We start from the raw sequence: 21,380 nt of genomic DNA on the forward strand, positions 1-21,380 counted from the left end.
GCCAGAAAGTTGCGTTGTGTGGGAGGGGATCACGTGAATTATTGAGCTCTTTCCTCCACCAGAAAATGCTTTATTGGATTACGGGACTAACCAAAAATAACCATACAGCGTGACAATACCCTCTCGCCCTCCAATCCTCCTCTTTTTTTTTTTTTTTATTATCTACTACCTAGCTAGCTACACTATTTCATTTTCATGTATATATACATATCAACAAAAGTTAATTAATTCATGATATTTAATAATATAAACAAATATATTACTATATTTCATAAAAGGAAACAATTTATACTTAAAAGAAAAACATTAATTATATATTATCTATCCCTCGATCATTTGTTATTAATAATATAACACCTGATATTAATTATATATGGTATCTAGTGATGGGAATGTGGTATATTAAACAATATAAATTATCATCATCATGTGTGGAAAAATGGTATACTCATGCACGCGATTGCAAGGGCACGTGACGGTGGCATTTGTTTGGTGAATGATTTTATCGTACGCCACCTACTTATGATTCCACTTGTCATGCAACAAAGATGATTTCATCGCGCAACTCTCACTTTCACCTCCTATATATTCACTCGTCCCCTCTACTTGTACTTGCATTCTGCATGAGCCAGCGAGAGAGCCGGCATTTTAATTAGAGAGAGCAAAGAAGCAAATATATCATTAATATATATATATAGCTAGCAAGGGTTTCTAATTAAGAGACCCCTGCTTCTATAGCTTCATTTTATATATTTTAAGTAGCTATATATATAGCTGCTAGCCATGGCTGTCTTTGACATTCACCATCCTTGGGCGTTTACATTTGGTGTTCTAGGTAAATTTTGTATATGTATTGCTTCTCTCTTTGTTTTTTGTTTTTCTTAACTCCTCTGCTTTGGATCTTCAAAAGAATCCGAGTTTTGGTTAAATTTCTTCACTCATGTCATTAACTTTCTCATATGGACAACAAGAGTCCGACTAATTTCTGTGTAGACATGCACACACCTGGATTCATTAATTTTCTCCTGCAGACAAGGGGCAAATTAAGGAGAAAATAAATAAGATATAATTTCAGGAGCTGCAACGTTCCTGCGCTGTTGTCAGTACAACTTGCATGATTAACCTTCCACAGATATCAAGAATATATATAATAGAAACTCTGGTGTAGGCATATTTTTCATGTTGGCTATATATTAAAGCCTGAAAGAGCATGCAGCATTCTCCTTCTCCTTATTTTTCTTCTTCTTCTTTAATTATAAGAGAGAAATTAAAAAGAATTAAATAATCTCACCAGCAGTTAATTTGTTCAACTAAGTCACTCATGTAGATGGTGATTTTTCTTTTTATTTCTTTGGTTGGATTATTCCAATAACGGACATTTCTTTTTGTGGTGCAGGTAACATCATATCAGTCTTCGTGTACCTGGCTCCTCTGTGAGTTGCTCACTTAATTTTCTTCTTCTAATTTTAATAATTAGAGCACTTTCTGATGATCTACTCTAGCTAATTTCCTCTTGCAGGCCCACATTTTTTCGAATTTATAAGGAAAGATCAACAATGGGATTCGACTCACTACCTTATGTGGTTGCACTTTTCTCTGCCATGTTGTGGATGTATTATGCATTCCTCAAGACAAACGCGATTCTTCTAATCTCCATCAACTTATTTGGATGCGTTATCGAGGCTATTTACATTTTCATATACCTCTTTTATGCATCAAAAAAGGCCAGGGTATGTAATCATCTTACATAATGGCAGCATTTAATACCATTCCTATATATATATATATATATTAAATTTAAAGTTATATACTGGCTAGGTATTGACATCACTGGTTTTGTTTATTAATTATTGTTGCAGACTCATACTGCCAAGCTGTTGAGCCTCATCAATGTGGGACTATTGGCTTTGATTTTTCTGCTCACATTCTTCATATTCAAAGGTCCAATTCGAGTTCATGTAGTTGGATGGATATGCGTTGCTGTCTCTGTGAGCGTTTTTGCAGCACCGTTAACCATTGTGGTAAGGACTCATAATTACATGTAAAAGCAAAAATACACAGCTTTTTTGGAATTATTGTATGTTTTTCTTTCTTCAATTGTTATTTCTTTTTTTCTTTCCACAGTTTCAAGTTGTCCGAACACGCAGTGTTGAATTCATGCCATTTCCCTTGTCATTTTTCTTGACACTGAGTGCAGTCATGTGGTTTGCCTATGGTCTATTTCAGAAGGATTTATGTGTTGCGGTGAGTAAGAAACGTAACATTCATTGATCAACTCTTATATGTATATGTATGCCAAAATAATTTCTTGATTTGCCAAATCGATTTATTTATGTTTCATCGGTTGCTTAATTTATGTAGCTGCCAAATGTGTTGGGATTTTTCCTGGGGCTGTTACAAATGTTGCTCTATGGGATTTTCCGAAATGTGAAGCCAGAAAATGAGGACAAAAAATTGCCAGAGCATGTAATAAACATCATGGTGCTAGGGACCCCTGAAGTGCATCCAGTTGACTCTCAAAATTGTCCAGACAAGATTGGTGTTAGCCAAGAGGAGAACAAGGATGAAGAGGATGAAGCTCAAGAGAACTGTGTACCTTGTGCAATAAGCCTTGAACCAAGCCAAGTGAACGTGCAGCTGGAATCACCTGTACTTGTTGTTTGTGCTGCTTGAGAAATGCAGCTTTATTCATTTGATTCACATATTCACTTTTCTCTATCCACCAGCCCAATTTCTACCGTTGTAAGAGCCTTTTGTGAATTGAAAAAATAAATTCGTTAATATTGCATTTTCTAAATAAAATCTCGTGTACAATTATGAGAGATATTTTTGATTGATTATATTTACCACTCTCAAAATATACATTTGGTCATAAATACTCCTTATTGTATAAAACGTACCAAAAAGGTCCAATTAACGTAATATGGTTTGTTAAATCGTTAGGCTAGTTCTGACTATACTACATAATTAACCCCTAAAAAGCCCATATTCTGCAATATTTGCAGAACACGCACGCAACGTAAAGCTAATTAAAGAAATCAAAAAAGAGAAATATCGCCACGTGAAGATGTGATGTGTGTCTTGGTCTCCAGACACATCTTCAGATTGACGGTACACTTGTTCTTACACATGGACTAAAATTAGTCATTGATATGGTTGTTATTTTAATGAAAGAATAAAATGAGAATTTTATTTACAATACAATTGCGCACCTAGTGAAAATACACGATTTACGAGAGGATTTTTGGTATGTATGAGATGTCAAAATCAATGAATAGTAGATCTCCTTAAAAAAATAATATTTTGAGTATTTATAGTGGTGTTAGAAATTATGTAGAATGGTAATGTGTATATGTTTATTGTATCACTTGCATGTAAAAATTTACTTTTTTATCGTTGTAAATAAATAAATACTACCAACATATACATCATGTAGCCCCTCACTCTCAAATGAGTTACTAGATAAGTCTAATAAGTCATCTAAGAGTATTTAAGTCTTTGATTTAGATTAAATAACTATTTGAGCTAATATTTAATTGTTAATGGGTCCAAGATGTGTTAACCAAGCCTAATATTATTGCTGAAAGTGGCCCAAGTTGTTGGGTCAGGTGGTAGGGAGAAGGTAGGCTCGAGCTCAAGCCCGCGCCTGGTGCTTGCGCCCAGGCGTGGACTCCGACTCGCTAGCTCGAAGAACCTCGAGCTGGCGAGGCAAAGGTGGGTTCGTGGCTGTGCCTCAAGCTGGAGCGGCCTCCTCGAGGTTCCAGCTTGAGGCACATGCCTCGAGCGCAATGGTTGGCGAGCCCGCGCGTGGTGCTTGAGTTTAGGCGTGAACTCGGACTTGGACTCGCCAGGTTGAAGAACCTCGATCTGGCGAGGTAAAGTTGGGCTCGAGGCTCCTATTCTCAAGTGCAGGGGCTAGCGATCCATGCAGTTTTGGGGAAAGCACAATGTCACGCGCTCTGAGTTTTGAACCCAGGTCAAAAAGATGAAAAGCGACAACCTCCACCTCTCCATCACTCCACCACCAAGTATATTTCAATTTTTTTTTTATTATCATTCTTGATAACTACGCAAATTGTCACGGTTTTATAGTGATTTAATTTTTCTTTTTAAGCCAAAACATTCCTAATCATGTGAATTTATTGCATATTCAGCTAAAAAGGGATGATATGAGATAAAGATGGCAAAAATCAAGCTAAAACTTGAAATTGAAGGCATAAAAAAGAGAAGACAAGATTTCAAGGCAGTTTTGCAGGATTTGACTAAACGTGCCTACGCTTAGTGATTTGGTCAACACAGATGAAGAAAGAAAATGCGTGATTTCCAAGGAATAATGTACTTAGATTTGGAAAGAATTCCTCAAAATATATTATTTGTGATTTATTTATCTTTTTAGAACTAATCATGTACTTACCCACCCTACGTTTAGATTCGTATGATACTTTTATTATAAATTAGGGGGGTCTCTTCATTTGAGGATGATCTTGAAATTCGATAGAATACTTTATATTCATTAGCTTATTTCACTCTCTCTCTCTCTCTCTCTCTCTCTCTCTCTCTCTCTTTTAGTTTAATTTATAACCGGAGTTAATGGAATTCAATTTTTTAGTGTGTTCTTCCATTAACATGTCCGGCTAAATTTCTTATTTTCTAGTTAAGGTATGGTGATTGCTTGATTTGTAACATATTGTGAGATCTAATTTGCTCTTTTTACACTTATTTAATGAATATTCATGCTATTCTCTGTACTTTTATTACAAACATCTGATTTTTGAATAATATTACCAATTGTTCATTATCAAGAAGGTTTGCTAATTGGACTTTACAAATCTGTGTAATTGTTTGTTTAGTTCAATGCTTAGTAGCAACGTAGCATGATTAATTATGTTATAGTAATTAGTTATGTTATGGGAATTTGCATAATCTAGTTTAAACGAATTATCCTCATAGGAATTTGTTGATTAGAATCAGGCTTTTCTAATTCTTAACGCTGTTAATAGATTAAATCTTGTGGACGTTCCTAGAGTTGTCTGTTAATTAGGGATTCGGCCAACGGTCTTACCTTGGCTGACGAAAAGGTAAGGAAAGGTAAGATTGTTAGGTCGTACCAACAACTATAACTGATTTATTTGTTTATGTAAGTGTTATTTTTGCATCAATGAACAACTCATAAGAATCAAGCATGATCCCGACTTTAACCGGAAAAGCCTTCTCCCATATTCTCATCAGGTAAATTTTGACTGCTTTCTAGTTTATTAGTTTTTTTTATTTTTTCTTTTTATCCTCAAACACCCCCCCCCCTCCAATTATTTTCTATTTCTACTTAAAAAAATCAACTTAAAACCAGTCTCTTTGGAATCGACCCATTTTCACAAGTATAGTAGGAATTATTTTTAGTGCTCTCAGCACCCATCAATTCTCTATTAATAAAGGTTATTCAAAATTCTTTTATATGTTTTGTGGGATTTCGATATCGTCTTCAAGAGATGAGACTCCCTATCACACTAGAGGATTTTTATGTGTTGTGGATCGTGCAATCCGTCGCCAAATTGTATTCCTCTAATAATGATGAAAGGTATTTTTATTTCTATCCTCTTTTGGGGTGTAATTAAATTTTTTTTGTTTTGTTTTTAGAGAGGTTTGCCTCTTCTCGACTACGAGGTGGGTGAAGAAGAGTAGACAACTCTTACTTGTGGTAACGAAGCCCCCCAAGACTTTGAGGAAGGTCAGGTAGCCCATTTTTTTTCTTTTTTTTGAATTATAGGGATGTTGCCTCACGGGGTGGTTTTTTTCCAACTCATATGATCGAAAATTTTGGTATGTAATTTGACATTTATCACTTGGAATAAATTTCTTCTGACTATAAGAGGTATTTTATACTTGGGGTGAATTTATTCCGACTCACTTAGTCTGATATTTTAACGTTAAATTAGGTATTTTATACTTGGGGTGAATTTTTTTCGACTTACCTGGTCGGATATGTTAGCGTTAAACTCGACAATATTCCATATTCATAAATATAGTCACTGTATTTATTTAGTTGTTGTTTTGTTCTCTTACGGCTTATTTTCGTCAGATATTGCGTCAAGAGATGCTTTCGCTCATGGCCCGAAGTTGGGTTTTTACCAACTTCGGAAGAAGGGGGGGTAAAATTTTTCGAATCCAATATTTTTTATGAGGGGACATTGCCTCAAAGGATTTTTGATAAAATGATGTTGCCCCAAAGGATACTTCGTATCCCAAAGTCAGTCTTTTACCAACTTCAAAGGAATATAAAATTTTCGGGACAACATTATTGATGGGGATCTTAATGAACTTACGTATATAAGGTCCCGGGGCAATAACAACTTTTGCCATAGGGCAATGTCAATTTTTGCCTCTAGGGTCCTCTTGAAATTTCAGGGATCTCTACGTCTAAATTAATTTGATTTGTTAGGACTACGACAAGAAAACTTAAAATTTGCATTACAATATCTTAGGAGAAATCAAAAGGGGAGAAGGATATGTTGAGCTACTACTCGAGTTTTCTCCTATTACAAGTGAATAGCCAAAAAATAATTTTTTCTGCTATGTGAACTTAGGGTCACTCCTTCGTAGCTTGCTGATCTTTTTGAGGTCATGGGATGATTCCTACTGTGGGATAATTATCATCACAAGGAGTTGACACATTTGGACCACGGTCAAATTGACGCCCTTGTGGATAATGGTTCATATATTCTTTCAAATGTCCCTGCTAGATCAATTTTTATATGTCATTGTTCAGGTGATGGCATTCCTCCGTCATGTGCCTCTATCCAGGTAAAAACGACAATACTTATCGGATTTAAGTCTCTTGGGGTTATCTTTCATCTTTATCGGCCACTGACTGATTTGTTGTTTTGCCACAACTAATATCTCTCCTCTGGATGCATTCAAGGGGGTATAGTGCGGGAATCCCATCAGAGGTAAATGTTTGCGCTCCTTGTTTCTCGATTCTTTTTCCTTTTCTTGACCTTTCCTCTTGACATCAAAGGAAGTGTTCGAAACATTAGGTTCCTCGATTCTAATATATTTTTGTGATTCCATGAGCAATATTCTAGAGAGCTAAGGGGTTTTCCAGCTATAGTTTCTTTGAATTTCCTGGTAGCAAATTTTGTTGAATTATGTCAACTCGTGATTGACATGCGGCACCTTGTGCACTGCCTCCACAAACCTTTAAACGTAATCTCTTAACGACTCTTTTTCTCTCTGACGAATGGTGAAGAAATATGTGGCCGTTTTTGGGACTTTCTTGTTCATGTAGAAGTGATGCAAAAAATGTCAACTGCTTGAGATTGGAGATAGTTCCAACTGATAGTTGGTTGAACCACGCTAAAGCATGTTTGGATAGCGTAGTGCGGAAGACCTTGCAATAGGGGCGTCACTCAAGTCGTACAAATCGGTTTTAGCATTTGTCCAAGTGTTCTTGCAGGTCCCTTGTTCCATCATATTCTGACAAATTCGATACGTTGATGCTCGCTGGAAGTGCTTCGGCTAAAATTACAGTGGAGAAAGGGCTTCGCCGAGGAGGGGCGACAACACATGGCAAATAAAGATCCTTGGCTCCCCTAGGCATGGAGGAGCTGATGATTATCGATTGTGAGGGTTTTGATTTTGGGTCTGTGCAACCTCAGGTCGAGAGATTCTGTTGTTCCCTTCCTCCTGCCTCTGCTCCTCTTCGGGAGTCGAGGATAATTTTTACTTCTACGAGGGGAAGGAGGGGGCAGGTTCACGGGTTATTGTGCTATAAATTGGGGCCACAACTTGTGCCGTCTCTAGAGTAGAAGCGTTGCGAATCAGAGCCAACAAAGCCTGTTGTGTCAATTGGATCATCGGTTCTTGTGGTAGAACTTTCAAGGGGAGTGTTCTTCTGGGGGCGCGGGTGGAGATTGTCGACGTGGTGAAGGGATCTCTCCATTGAGAGAAACTTGTTCATGAGGTAGGGAGTTACCCGCTGGAGTGACGACTGTTCGCGAGGGGGGTCTTGTTCCACCCCGTTCACTTGAGCTTTGCGGCTCATGTCTAAATCGTGGACATCACGAGCTTGGGACCTAGTTTGCATACTCAGTGCCGAGGCAAATTTTCCACAGACGCCACCAATGATGTAGAAAGGATGAAACGAAAATCTTACCTACGATACAATTGTGCACCAAGTGACAATACACAGTTTACGAAAGGGTTTTTGGTATGTATGAGAGGTCAAAATCAATGAATAGTAGATTTCCTTAAAAAAAATAATATTTTGAATATTAACAGTAGTGTTAGAACTTATATAGTGTAGTAAGGTGTATGTATTTATTGTATGACTTATATGTAAAAGTTACTTTTTTACCCTTATAAAATAAATAAATACTACCTGATAGAGATAATGTCAAAATACCTAAAATACCTTTAATGAGGGGTCTTTTTGTCTTTTTCCTCAAGATCCGCGTCTTCCTATCAATCGGGTCATGTGCGACTCGACCCGGACCTGAAAAACCATTTGAAGAACCAGGCAACAGCCGCCCGATCCAGGACGTGAGCTAGCCGGATGACGCCACGTGGCCTGTTCAACAGTATCCGGCTAAATCCTATAAATACCCCAAGACGTCAAATTACGAAATAATAAATGCTGGATTCATTCGATCTGCCTGCCTTATCGCATACTTTTTCCTCGATTAGCCTAACTTGAACGTTGGAGGGTCGTTGTCGGGGACGTGCCCGACGAGCTCACTTTGCTTGTTTATTCTCAGGATCCCAAACACTTGGTCTTGATAGGAGTTGGTCAACTGCAGTGAGGTCGCTTATTCCAAATCGCTGATTTCGAGCAAGATCACTACCAACATATACATACATCAATCATAATTCTACTCTCTCTATGATTTTTTGCTTGGACCTTTTTTTTTTTTAACGATTTTCTCCTAGATGACGATGTGGTACTCCGCCTTACCTCACCCCTTGATTATAATGGGCGAACATCACTCATTTAGAAATCGTAGGTGACAATCCGCGAACAAACTTTTGAGAGAACCGCTGCAATATCGAGGAAAACCCCATGCAAGGTCGGTGGTTTTACATTCTGTAAGTACAACAATTGATTTCAAGCGGTTTTATCGACTTTTCTTTTTCTTTTATTCACTAAGCCACCATTCCTATAGGAGGATCTGCATAAATTTGTAAAATTTTTCAAACGACTATATTTTTATAATATTTCTTTTATTAGCATTATTTAAATTATTTCCGCTATAAATAGAGGATATAATTCCTAGTTCACCTTATTTTCTCATTCTTTCGGTCTTTATGAACACTATTTTTTTTATGTGTTCTTTTATTAATATGTGTGGCTAACTCCATTATGTTGGATTAAAAACACAGGAAAGATTCCGTTATATTGTAAGATTTAATTTTATTTTTTATTTTCATTTACTTAAGTATTTGTGTTGTTTTCTAGGGGTTTATTACAAATAATCTAAATTTTGAATGATAGGATATATAATTTATTGTCAAGAAATATTTGCTTAATCAATTGAAATTTCATACATGTAATTGTTTGTTTAATCTAATCATTAGTGTTAATAATTCGTTATGTCATAATAGTAAATTATGTTGTGATGGAATGCACAATTTAAATTGAATGAATTCTCGTCGGAATTTGTCAGTTAGAATTGAATATTTCTAAGTCTTAATGCCATTGATAGATTAAATATTGAGAATATTTTCAAGTTTGTCTTGGTTAATGAAAATGTAAAGCATTGTGAGGCTGTTAGGTCATACCAATAATCGTAGTCAATTCATCTATTATGAATGAATGCTATTTTATATCGATAATCAATAGTGAAACTAATTGAATCCTATCTTTAATTGAAAAGTTCTTCTCATATTTATTTCTCCTTCCAACTTTATCTCTTTTAATTATGATCTTAACAAAACACCCCCCCTCCCCCCAAAATTTCTCTTGTTGAAGAAAATTGATTTAAACCCCTAATCCATATGAACTTGGCCCTACTCATTATTTCTACAAGATTTTGCATAGAAAGTAATTTTGTTGGACCCATCGTGGATCAATTCTTTAGAAAAAATCAATTCAAAAGAGTTCTCTGTTATTTGGGTCTCAATAACCATAAATTTACTGATATATTACTGATAAATAGAAAATAAACATAAAAATATAAAATATTGATAAATCTAATACATGTATTGACTAACGCAGTGAATTATTGCTAATTGGAAATGCAACTTTTGTCTTTGATAATCATTTAGTTTGATACCCAACCATATATTTTTGTTCATTTTAGTGATTTTGATCTAAGGAAAATATATATGTATATTAATGGATTTTTACTTAATTCGATTTTTTTAAATTTTCTAATCAACTTTTTAAAATAAAAAAGAAAAATAGAGGGGGTCGGGTCGGGTCTGACCCAGCTGGGAAAATTGGGTCTGGTACAATAGCTTCTGATGGAAAAACCTCCTGGGCCTTGTGGTGGGTTGAGCAGTAATTAATATGTTAGGCCTTTAAATGATATGGGCCTGGCTAGCCTACAATTGACAGCCCTGCAATACAATTTCCTTCAATTTCCCATTTCATTATATTATCAGCTTATCTTCTAACAATAATTCATTCACACTGACGGTAAGGTGACAATGGAAGAAAATTACAAATCCTTAAAGATCAAGCAGAAATCCCCCGATTCTCGAGTCTTCTATTTGTTCATCGACCGCCCATCACGTGGCAACTCCCTCTCACGTGACTTCTTCACTGAATTCCCTGCCGCACTCTCCTCCCTCGACCAGAATCCGGAAGCCGGCGTCATCATCCTCTCCGGGGTCGGCAATCATTTCTGCACCGGTATCGATCTCCAATTGCTCAACTCCCTCTCTCAAGAAACCCGGGCTGCCGACACCGGACGCACCGGGGAGAAGCTCCGTCGGGAGATAAAGTTCTTGCAACGAGCCGTGACTGCCATTGAGGAGTGCAGGAAGCCCGTGATTGCTGCCGTCCACGGGGCGTGCCTTGGGGGAGGTGTGGACATAATTACCGCCTGTGACGTCAGGTATTCTACTGAAAATGCCTTCTTTTCGGTGAAAGAAGTGGACTTGGCGATCACGGCGGATCTAGGATCGCTCCAGAGGCTTCCAGGAATTGTTGGGTTTGGTAATGCCATGGAGCTGGCTCTCACGGCTCGAAGGTTCTCGGGTTTGGAGGCGAAGGATTTGGGACTAGTCACGAGGGTTTTTAGCACCAAGGAAGCCTTGGAGAAAGGGGTTGCAGAAATTGCTGAGGGTAAGTTAGTCTTTTTCACATTTAGTTGTTCTATTAACCTTATCTCCCTAGCATTTTGGAGCAGGCTCATTCAAAGTTAAAGATAGATATATTAGTTTGATAATTCTTGTTGAGTAATAACATGGTATCTTGGCAATTGGCATACTCTTTTCATAGTGTGACTTAAAATGGTATTATCCTTTTGTGATGGTTTTTTAATTTTGTTTAAGTATAGATTTTTGTTTTGTTGTCTCAAGTTTCTGTGAGAAAATGTCTGGTTTTTTTCTTTCTTGCTTTCTGGATTTGGTTTGGACATTTGATTTGCAAAGCAAAAGGTACCATCTCTATTGACATGATTGGTAGTTTACTTTTTTCTCTCAAAATGATAGGACGTTGAGGAAATGCCCGAATTAGATTTCAAGGCTCTGTTTGGCGGGCTCACAAAAGAAGTAGATGAAGCATTGTCATAGGGAATGATTTTGTGGATTGAGCTTGATTAGCTTCAAACAAGCTCAGTCGTACTTGGGATGAATTTAACTGCAGTTTCTAACATGTGGCCTTAACATGGTGGACCCTGTATTTTCAGTGGTGTCTACGTTAAAACTATGTAGAGGTCAAACAATTTTCTGAGGAAATCAATTGTTCATATTCTGTATCAAGGAATGTTTTACTTCTGTGAATAGGTATTGCGGCAAAGTCTCCACTTGCAGTCACTGGAACGAAGAGGGTATTGATACAAAGCAGAGACCTGAGATTGGATCAAGGTTTGGATTATGTTGCAACATGGAACTCTGGAGTTCTTCTGTCGGATGATCTAACAGAAGCAATATCAGCTCAACACCAGAAGAGAAAACCTTTATATGCTAAGCTCTGATGGATCTATTGTACCATTAGCTGCAGAAAACAGTAGCACTAGCTACATAAATGTCCTTTCATTTCCCAACAAAACTCGCATGATTCTGTCGGTAATAAAGTTTGGAACATAAAAATAATGACATTATCTACAAAATTCTGTATTTACCCTCAGTAAATTTGTCAATTTTGTCAGTGTATTTTGTAATGGAATAAAATTTATACAGGGAACGGTAAGACAAAAATTGTTTGTATCATGCTTTTGTACTATACTCAGCTAAATTTGGATTTGCATTTGAGGAAATGATTTGGATAAAGGATTTAAAGTCATCCCATATTAAAAGAATTTGAAATTCTTCGGTGTTCAATAGAATGTAATTCAAAAATAGAGTAGAAGGATTTCAAATATTTGGAATTTAAGATGATCCAAATAAATACAAAAAATCTATTGTTAGATATTTGAAATTCATAATTTTAAATCAATCAATTCAATTGTAGTCTTATATTGTTTCATTTTCTCGTTTCTTATTTATGTTTTTATATTTTTATGTGTGAAATCACAGATATAATATCATGCAGTAGAAGTAATATAGGGATGGATCCAGTGTATAATCAGTAGAAGTTAGATTAAATTAAATTTAACATCATAATTTGTAATATTAACTCGTTATAAATGCTATTTTTCTCATGTTGCATGTTAAAAATTTTCCAGCACATGCAGTTTTGGGGAAAATATACAGGAGTAGCCGTTCATGTCATAAACAGGTTTTCCCAAATAAGATTTGAATTTGAAATGTGGAGGAGCAGTTCAGGAGTAGGTTTTCTCTTCTATATTCTTATATTATTTTATTAAAATATCTTTCTCACTTACATATAAAATGATCATCCCATATAATATTAATCTATAAATGAGAGTAAGAATGCACAATTGATTTGGCAAGTACAACTTGATATCCTACAACTATTAAAATACTTTTATGCTTTTTCAACATTTATTTAAGAAAGTATCATAGCTAAACTTTAAAAATATAGTAATTCTAATTTAATAATTTTCTTTAAAGAATTATAGAATTTTTTGTATTTATATTCTGCACACTTGTAGATTGTGCTAGCACTTATCTATACTATATATTAAGAAAGAACATTCATTTGGTGTCTATTTTTTCTAGTTTACTTTTTTTTTTTCTGTTTTTTTTTTCCACCCACTAACTTTGACATTTCTCCCACTATCTACAAGTGGTAAAAACTATAAGTTGTTATATATTTATAGTTAATATTTGTTTTCTCTTTCTCCAAATATGATCTTCCAAAATTATTTATATACCGAAAAAACTTTTCTAATAGAAATAGTTTACTGGGTAAAGAGGTTTTAGTGTAAAGTTCTTCAAGTTTTTCCCATAAGTCTTTAGCATATTCCTATTTTTCTACCTTCCTAGGGACTGTCTCTGACAAATTTAAAATTATGGATGAGTAGCCATACTTGTCATTTTCTAACCTCTTTTCTTCTAAAACTCCTTCAGCATATTTCCCATCTATTGCTTTAAATATTTTTTCATGAATTAATATCCCTTTCATCTTTTGTTGCCAAATAAAAAAATTACTTTTACTGTCAAAAGGTTGGAGATTATAACCCGCCATATTTAAAAGACTTATTAATGATTTTTAGAATTTTAAAAATTTAGGGATTTTTCACAATTGCAATTTCTTAAAAAAAATCAATTTTCAGAAAAGCCAAAAAAGATGTTCGAAAATTTTTCCAAAAACAGTAAATAGGTTTACAATTAAGCTAATTTTTCAAGCAAGCAAGAATGCAATAATAGAGCAAAAAAATCATAGAATAATCAATCGAGAGAATATCACAGATTATACACAAAAAAATAGTAATAAAAATCAAGAGAAATATCACAGATTATTCGAACAAAAAATTCATTGATTATTCCGAGGCTTCCCAACCTAATTCCTGATCAGATACCCGATGACGTCAAGGTCCGACCAGGTGAGAGATTGAGGGTAGTAAAACCGCGGTTAAGATAGATATTTAGCAGTGGAATATTTAACAACAATAGATAGCAATATTAGAACAGAAAAATAAGAAACAGAGTAAAAGGAGAGATGTTACAGTAGGTCTTCGAGACAGAGCACCCGTGCTCTGATACCACTGTTGTGTGGAAACCCTATTTACTATTACAAACCAGTGAGTTTTCAAACCTTTAATTACAGATTGATTACAGAACAAATCATACACAGTAATATTAACAATAAAAGAACAAGTATAACAAGGCTTAGAGAGCCAGATCCGTTATTTAGGCCTTTCTCACAGTCACAAAGATTGACAACCTTAAAAACTCACGATTGCTCAAGGTTTTGACACTTAGTCCTTCGCCACAAAGACCTTTTTTCTAAGACCATAAAGGTTCACCACTTAGGGTTCACTTTGTTACCCACAATTAGTAGAATTGACCACTATATAAGGTGGCTCTGATTGCAGGAGAAAGGAGGAGGAAGGCTGTGGTTGAAGTCCCAAAACCATGGGAAACTGGAGCAATGAGGAAAGGGGAGGAGAAACAGAGGAGACCGCGAATGAGAGAGAGAAGAGAGAGAGTCAGATGAGAGGAAATGAGGTAGGGTTCGGATTAGGTCAACTTAAGTACTTAGCAAACCGAGTCATGGGGCGAAACAGGTTGTGGACTAAGGGGCCATGGGCCGGAGCAAATGGAGTGGGCCAAAGTAACCGGGCCATTCAAGTGAGTTATGGGCCTACCTTATGGTCATGGACCATTTTATTATCCAACAATACCGATACAAAGTACTTTCATCCAAATTTTTTTGTATTTTCATTCAAAAAGAATATATATTTTTAAAAGAACAATGTGACTGTGAGTGTATGTTTTTTTTTTTTAAAGTTAATTCTACACCACTGGATTTGAGGATCATCATTTTCTGTTATTTGCTTCTTAAAAGTAACTCCAAACATATTTATTAGAGAAAGTGGTTTAATTATAAAGAGGTGTAGCAAAAGGTGATAAAAATTGTATATTAAAAATCATTACCTTTGTACATAGCATTCTTTTATTCAAGCAAGTATTTTGCACTATGAGAGCATTTGGTACATTTGTAATTAAAATTGGAGAGAGAGAGAGTGGGATAGTGGGGTTGATGCACTTAGCGAGAGAGGAAGATGGAGACGTGTGATGCATTGTGTGTGTGTGTGTGGGGGGGGGGGGGGGGGCAATTGACATGGGTTTTCTTTTGGTAGTTTAAAATTGCGGCATAAGAACTATCGAAATATGTTAACTTTATATTTTTAACCTCTATAAATTAAATAATTTATTTTGTAGAAATAAAGTGGGGAATGAATTATTATGTAAAAATAAAACACTTATTTTTGAAAATGTATAATTAAATAACTTCCTTTTTAAACACAAAAGAGCCTTTGTTTTTGTAATTAGTATATATTTTAGGTAACTTTTTACTCTATAGAAAATAATAATACAATTTATGATTTAATTTTACTATTTTAAATATTTTTAAAAAATTATACACATACATAGTGTCACATTTACTAGTTTAGTTTGATGAGACATTACATTATCTCCAAGAGTAAGAGCCACCAAGTAACAGTGAGGCTTCCATTATTAATTCCTTGCAAAATTATTTATACGCATGTTTATGTATCATAACATTGCCAGCACACAGATTGAAGCACTTGTTGCATCGCAAGACGTAAGCCTCCGGCTCAGCAGTCCGTCTAGGCTTTTGGATCTTGAATTATAGTCGTGATTTGAAATCCTTCAATAAATAAGATATATAATCACTGGTAATTGATTGAATAAAGAAGAATTTAAACAGAATTTGATATCTGGTGTCGGGGTGGCTATTGCTAAGTCCTAAAAAATTGTAGAGGGTCAATTGGTATATTTGATTATTAACTATTAAGAATCAAATAGTGCTGGAAATCAAAGGGGTTGCCAATTATCGAAAAAGGGGGGTGTCCGAATCTACCTGTTGTATTCGTAAGGCGGGTAGTCCCCGCCAATTGATTGTCCGAAACATTCCTGAAAATTTGATTGCAAGTCAACGAATGATTACAATGGTAGTGTAGTTTAACAGGCAAAAATGCATCCTGCCCCTATATTATATAAAAATAGCAATTTTTTCTCTTGTATTAAAAAAATAAATAATTTATTTCTTTGTATTCTTAAAAAAGAAGCAAAATACTACCCCTTATGCGAGAGGTGCAATACACGCGTCCTATACACGATTTTGATTAAACTTTACCTATAAAATGACGTTTATACTCATAAAATTGAACCGTTAGATTTTTTTATGTATATATTAACAGTGGAGATTTTTGATAAACAAATCAATAAATTAGATCTTTTTTTATTTAGATCAACTATTCATATTTATATATAGGATCAATGGCTCATATTTATTTGAATCAGATTGATGGTTCAAATTTATACAAGTTATAAACATTATTATAATTTATATATACATACATATATATACAATATATACATATATAATATAAATAAAAAAATAATTAATTACAAAAAAATAAATTATAAATTATACATACACATACATATATATACACAATATTTACATATAATTCTAATAAAAAATAAAAAATGGTGACGGGAAGGGGAGGGGGCGACGGTGGGAGGCTGGGGGAGGGGAAGGGGCGATGGGAAAGGGGAGGGGAGGGGAGGGTGGCCACGTCGAGAGGTGGGGGAAGGAAAGAGGGCAGGGAAAGGGGAAGGGAAGGGCGATGAGAAAGGGGGGAAGGGGACGACGGCGGGAGGCTGGGGGAGGGGAAGAGCGATGGGAAAGGGGAGGAGAGATGGGGGAGGGGAAGAAAGGGGAAGGGAGGGGGGCGGTCTGTAAGGGAGGGGGATGGGCCCCGGCAATGGAGGGATGGGGGGTTGGCCCCGTTGAGCTATACACAACTGTACATATGTAAAATATTATTTATATATATATACACCATATATATGGCATACATTTCAAATATATATTTTAAAAAAATTTGTATATAAAATATATATTTAAATTAAATTTGGACAGGTAATTTTTTAAAATAAGATGTCAACTGTTAATTTAAATAAGATTTATAAATCATAGAATATTATTGATGTAATATGAACGGTTGATTTGTGTTAAGTAAGATCCAACAATTGTAAATAAAAAGTAACTTAAAAAAAATAGGTACGTGTATCACACTACTCGCGGGAGGGGGTATTATGCTCATATTATTAAAACACAAGGTAATAAATTACTTATTTTTTTAATACAAGAGGATAAATTGGTAATTTTGCATCACACAGGAGGGTAGGATGCATTTTGCCGGTAGTTTAATATTGATAGAAAATCTGAGTAAATTGATAGAAATTTTTTTGACATATTGGATTATCGCCTTTAACTCATTCTCTTCTTTGACATTTTAACTAAAAAATTTTTTGTAAGGGAGTAATACTACTTATTTATGCTTTATTGCTCATTTATCGTAAGGGAGTAATACTTTTTATTTATGATGGTTTAGGTGATACTAGGAAGTTAGTATTCCCTTTTTTAAATTTAGTTATTTTTTATTTTTGAATAAAGAAGAGAACGGGATCCCAAAAAACTCACTAACCGAGGTGGTTTAACTTAAAAAAAGATAGGTGAAGGATGGGATAGCTACTAACTTACAGAGTCTGCAATTGACCCCATTTGATCAGTTGAATTACGGTGTCTGGGATCCTCCCACTTAATTTGTTGCTGTTTAAGTTCCTGCATCCAATAATATTAATTAAGTTTTGCTAACTTATTTTCAATTGTGTCATTAAAAATAAAATAGAGATTTGCAGTATAAAGACGAGACGAGCATACATGAATCTCAAGGATCTCAAGTTGCCAAGAGATACTGGGATGGGTCCACTTAGTATATTTTGAGATAGCCCAAGACTGATGAGATTTGTCAAATTGCCCAGCTCGCTTGGTATTCTTCCACTGATCTTATTTCCCTCCAATTGCCTATTAATTATTTTTTTTAAAAGAAAAATCGTCATGATACTTGCTGTTGTAAAATGAAATTAATGAACTCTTTTTTCAGTTCCTATAGTTAAATTTCTTTCCTCACACTTACAGATATTGAAGATAAGTCAAACCTCCCAGCTCAGCCACAAGCGACCCAGACAGTCCAGCGTTGCCGAGGTCCCTGTATTATTGAAGTTCATTTCATTTTCAAGAGAATCGAAAAAGACTCCCATCAAAAAAAGAAACAAAGATTATTGTTGTGATGTGGTAAGAGACTAAGGGATTTTATAGGAAAAATACCTTGTGCATACGATTGTTTTTCAAGTCTAGTATTAATAGAGAGAGAGAGGGTTATGAGTTTTCTTATCAATGAACAATGAACTTGCATTAAAAATTTGATCTTGAGTACTTATAGTGATGTTGAGTGTTTTATAATGTGGTAGGGTGAATGTATTTATTATATGGCTGATGTATAAAAATTACTTTCATACCCTTTAAAATAAATAAATATTGGTAATATTAATAGATCATGTTGTTCTCAAAGAAAAAAATTACATCAAGAGAGAAGTCTAACTTACACTCTCACCACTCTGTTGTCGGAGTTGCAAGTTACATGAAACCAGGGGCAGGGATTTCTTTGTGTCGGATCCCAACTCCGAAGCACATTATTTGGATCTGTCAGCTCAAGCCTCCATGCATACAGCACATCCACTGATCAATAATGTTAGTTACAGAAAACTACTTGTCAGTGAAAGATATTCCACATTTTCAAGTTCCTAATGACAAGACTTATAATGTTAGTAAATTTAATTTAGATGAAAAGGAAGCACCAAAAAACAGTGGTCCATCTGCATTTATCGCGATTACGGAAAATCAATACCTTCATAATTGCATTCCGTAGCTATGATGACAAAGGCAAAAACAAGGGGAACCACAACTTTCAACCTCATCATAATGGAAGAAGTAAGGTGTGATGTATAAGCTTGATCAATTTGTTGCGTGTCTCTAGTTATTTATATTGAAAACCAGAATTTTGACTCAAATCAGATGCAGGTAACGGACACCATCAACTGCTGAACAAGCTGATTTTCTAGCTGTTCAAACCTATTCATGTTAAGAGAAGAGGTCAACAGAATTTGCAGTCCACGAGCCAGGTGAAAGATTCAAAAGGGCGGAAAAATTAAGAGCATCTATGTTTGACTGTAATTAACTATGTATACATGTTAAGGGGATGTCCTCCTTTTTCTATACACGCAATGAGGTTTCTTCCGTTGACTTCAGGATTTTACTTGCTTCAGGAAAGTCCGTAGCTATTAATTTAAACCCAACCTTAGAATATGAACCCCAAGTCTTTTATTTTTCTTCCTTGACATTCAACTTAAATAAACCAACCAACTTAACTACAAGTCTACGATAGTACTGAAACGGTGGTGTGCCTAGGAATTGGATGTCAGTGCAGATCGCAGTTTCACAAAGCTGACATAAAACCCACAGCTATATGATTAATTATCGACCATGTATGCTTCGTTTTAGACTACTTTGACAGCTACAATTATGCGAAAATGAACGCAGGTTCTGCTTCTTAGGAGGAAGAGTTGCATATATCTAGTGCATTTTATACAACTTTTTTAATTAATAATAAATCGAATGAGAGGCTTAAACAATCATCCCCGGAGATTCACCACCAGTTTCAAGATAATTGATCAGAGTTGAAGGCCTCTTATTCCAAATCAAAACAAAATAAAATGAACTTTGTCTCTTTGAGCAAGAGAAGCAATGAAATATCCCCTGCTCCAATCTGGAGAGTGTTTGTAACTGTTTTAAAAAAGAGTTTTTCAATTTCTAACTTCCAAAAATTACTTTTGAAATATTTGAACTTCTACTTTTGAAATGACTAAAAAAAGTACTTTTAAGCCAAAAGCTAGTTGTTTTGGCTTTTTTGTAAACAAATCCAACTTTATTTTTTCCTACCATACTCTTATTATAATAATCTTAATTCAACTTTATCGTCTTAATTTATTTTTAAGTTGGACTTTTTAAATAATTTGAATAATTTTAATAATTAATAATCAAATTTACACTTTTACATATTAAATATTTTAAAATTTTTATATTTTATTTGTCTAATTATATCATTTTATTTAAATATTATTATTTGATTAATTAATAAACTATATATTTTTTTGCAATCATGCAAATTTAATTATGAATTAATAATTGTATTACTTAGTGGGAGCATTATTAAATCAAACTCTTTTTTATTTTTTTAAAAGTAATTATGAAATATACTAATCAAAATAAAATTTATTATTTTTTATAAAAAAATAATTATTATAGACAAATAACAAGTGAAATGATAAGCAAAAAAAAATAATATCCTTTTAATCCATTAATCCATTAAATTTATTTTAAAAGTAATTTTTTTTTCAAATACTATACCGTTTAACTTTTATCTATTTTTTATTTTTTTGACAAACATCATCAACTATAATTCTACTTCAGCTTCCAACTGAAAAGCGAAAGTTTTTGAAAACATTCCCTTGATATCATTCTGAAATTGACAATTTTTCCCGAGAATGCTATGTCATCTTTACTATGAAGAAAAAAGCTACAACTGTTAGTATCTAAAAAATTAAGATAAGTATGTATACATATGAGTGCATAAATTATAAATATATTTTTTAAAAAGATATGGCATGTACTCTTATATCAAAAGATTGAAGGCTTGAAGTTATGTATGAAAAATATGTTAAGAGTTTGCATTAGTCGTTTATAAATTTAAAGGATGATTGCAGCATCCTTCCCTGAAATGTTGAAATGTTGAATAATTGAAGGTAATTTGATCAAAAAAATTATTTAATCTACAATAAATTAATAATAAATAAATTAAAATTAAATATAAATTCTATGAAATTTAACTAACTAACAAATTTATTTAAAAGATAAAATCAAACGTTAGGAGTACTAATTTACATTTAATTCTTATTTATAGATTTTAGCACAGGGATAAAAGCATTTCTTAATATATTAAATTTACATTTAATAATATTTTACATAAGCTTAATATCTTTTTAGAAACTTCAACTGTGCGAAATGCGCATGCATTTATAATGCCACTACATCGTCGTCTTCATTTTCTTTTTATTTTTATTTTCTTACACCCCTAAGACATCCCCACACCCAGGTTCAAACATTTATCATGCCAATTAAAAATCCTGTGAACAGCTATTCTTTACTAAGAACCAAA

At 34.3% G+C, this 21,380-nt stretch overlaps 2 protein-coding genes and 1 long non-coding RNA gene across 4 annotated transcripts; 2 read left to right on the top strand and 1 right to left on the bottom strand.

Moving 5' to 3' along the window:
* The first annotated feature begins 603 nt into the window (after window positions 1–603).
* On the top strand, window positions 604–2,802 carry SAG29 (senescence-associated gene 29). The gene is made up of 6 exons (XM_011072944.3): window positions 604–835; window positions 1,397–1,433; window positions 1,520–1,730; window positions 1,860–2,021; window positions 2,125–2,244; window positions 2,362–2,802. Exons 1-6 carry the CDS (start codon window positions 784–786, stop codon window positions 2,671–2,673), a joined length of 894 nt encoding a protein of 297 aa, XP_011071246.1. The 5' UTR covers window positions 604–783; the 3' UTR covers window positions 2,674–2,802.
* Window positions 2,803–10,604: 7,802 nt separating this feature from the next.
* Window positions 10,605–12,366, top strand: DCI1 (delta(3,5),delta(2,4)-dienoyl-CoA isomerase 1). The gene is made up of 2 exons (XM_011072945.3): window positions 10,605–11,281; window positions 11,944–12,366. The coding sequence occupies exons 1-2, from the start codon at window positions 10,642–10,644 to the stop codon at window positions 12,132–12,134; spliced, it is 831 nt and encodes a 276-aa protein (XP_011071247.1). The 5' UTR covers window positions 10,605–10,641; the 3' UTR covers window positions 12,135–12,366.
* Window positions 12,367–15,591: 3,225 nt separating this feature from the next.
* Window positions 15,592–19,311, bottom strand: LOC105156727 (leucine-rich repeat protein 1). Of its 2 annotated transcripts, none has more exons than XR_002286612.2 (7): window positions 19,014–19,311; window positions 18,712–18,844; window positions 18,243–18,314; window positions 17,987–18,130; window positions 17,803–17,887; window positions 16,115–16,167; window positions 15,592–15,901 (listed from the first exon to the last, which is right to left on the bottom strand). It is a non-coding gene; the product is annotated as a leucine-rich repeat protein 1 (long non-coding RNA). The 2 variants fall into 2 exon arrangements; XR_847378.3 differs by having other exon boundaries at window positions 15,600–15,901; window positions 17,807–17,887; window positions 19,014–19,308.
* Window positions 19,312–21,380: the final 2,069 nt, after the last annotated feature.

The sequence above is a fragment of the Sesamum indicum genome, linkage group LG2 (assembly GCF_026168435.1).
Source record: "Sesamum indicum cultivar Baizhima isolate 11 linkage group LG2, ASM2616843v1, whole genome shotgun sequence".
NCBI lineage: Eukaryota > Viridiplantae > Streptophyta > Magnoliopsida > Lamiales > Pedaliaceae > Sesamum > Sesamum indicum.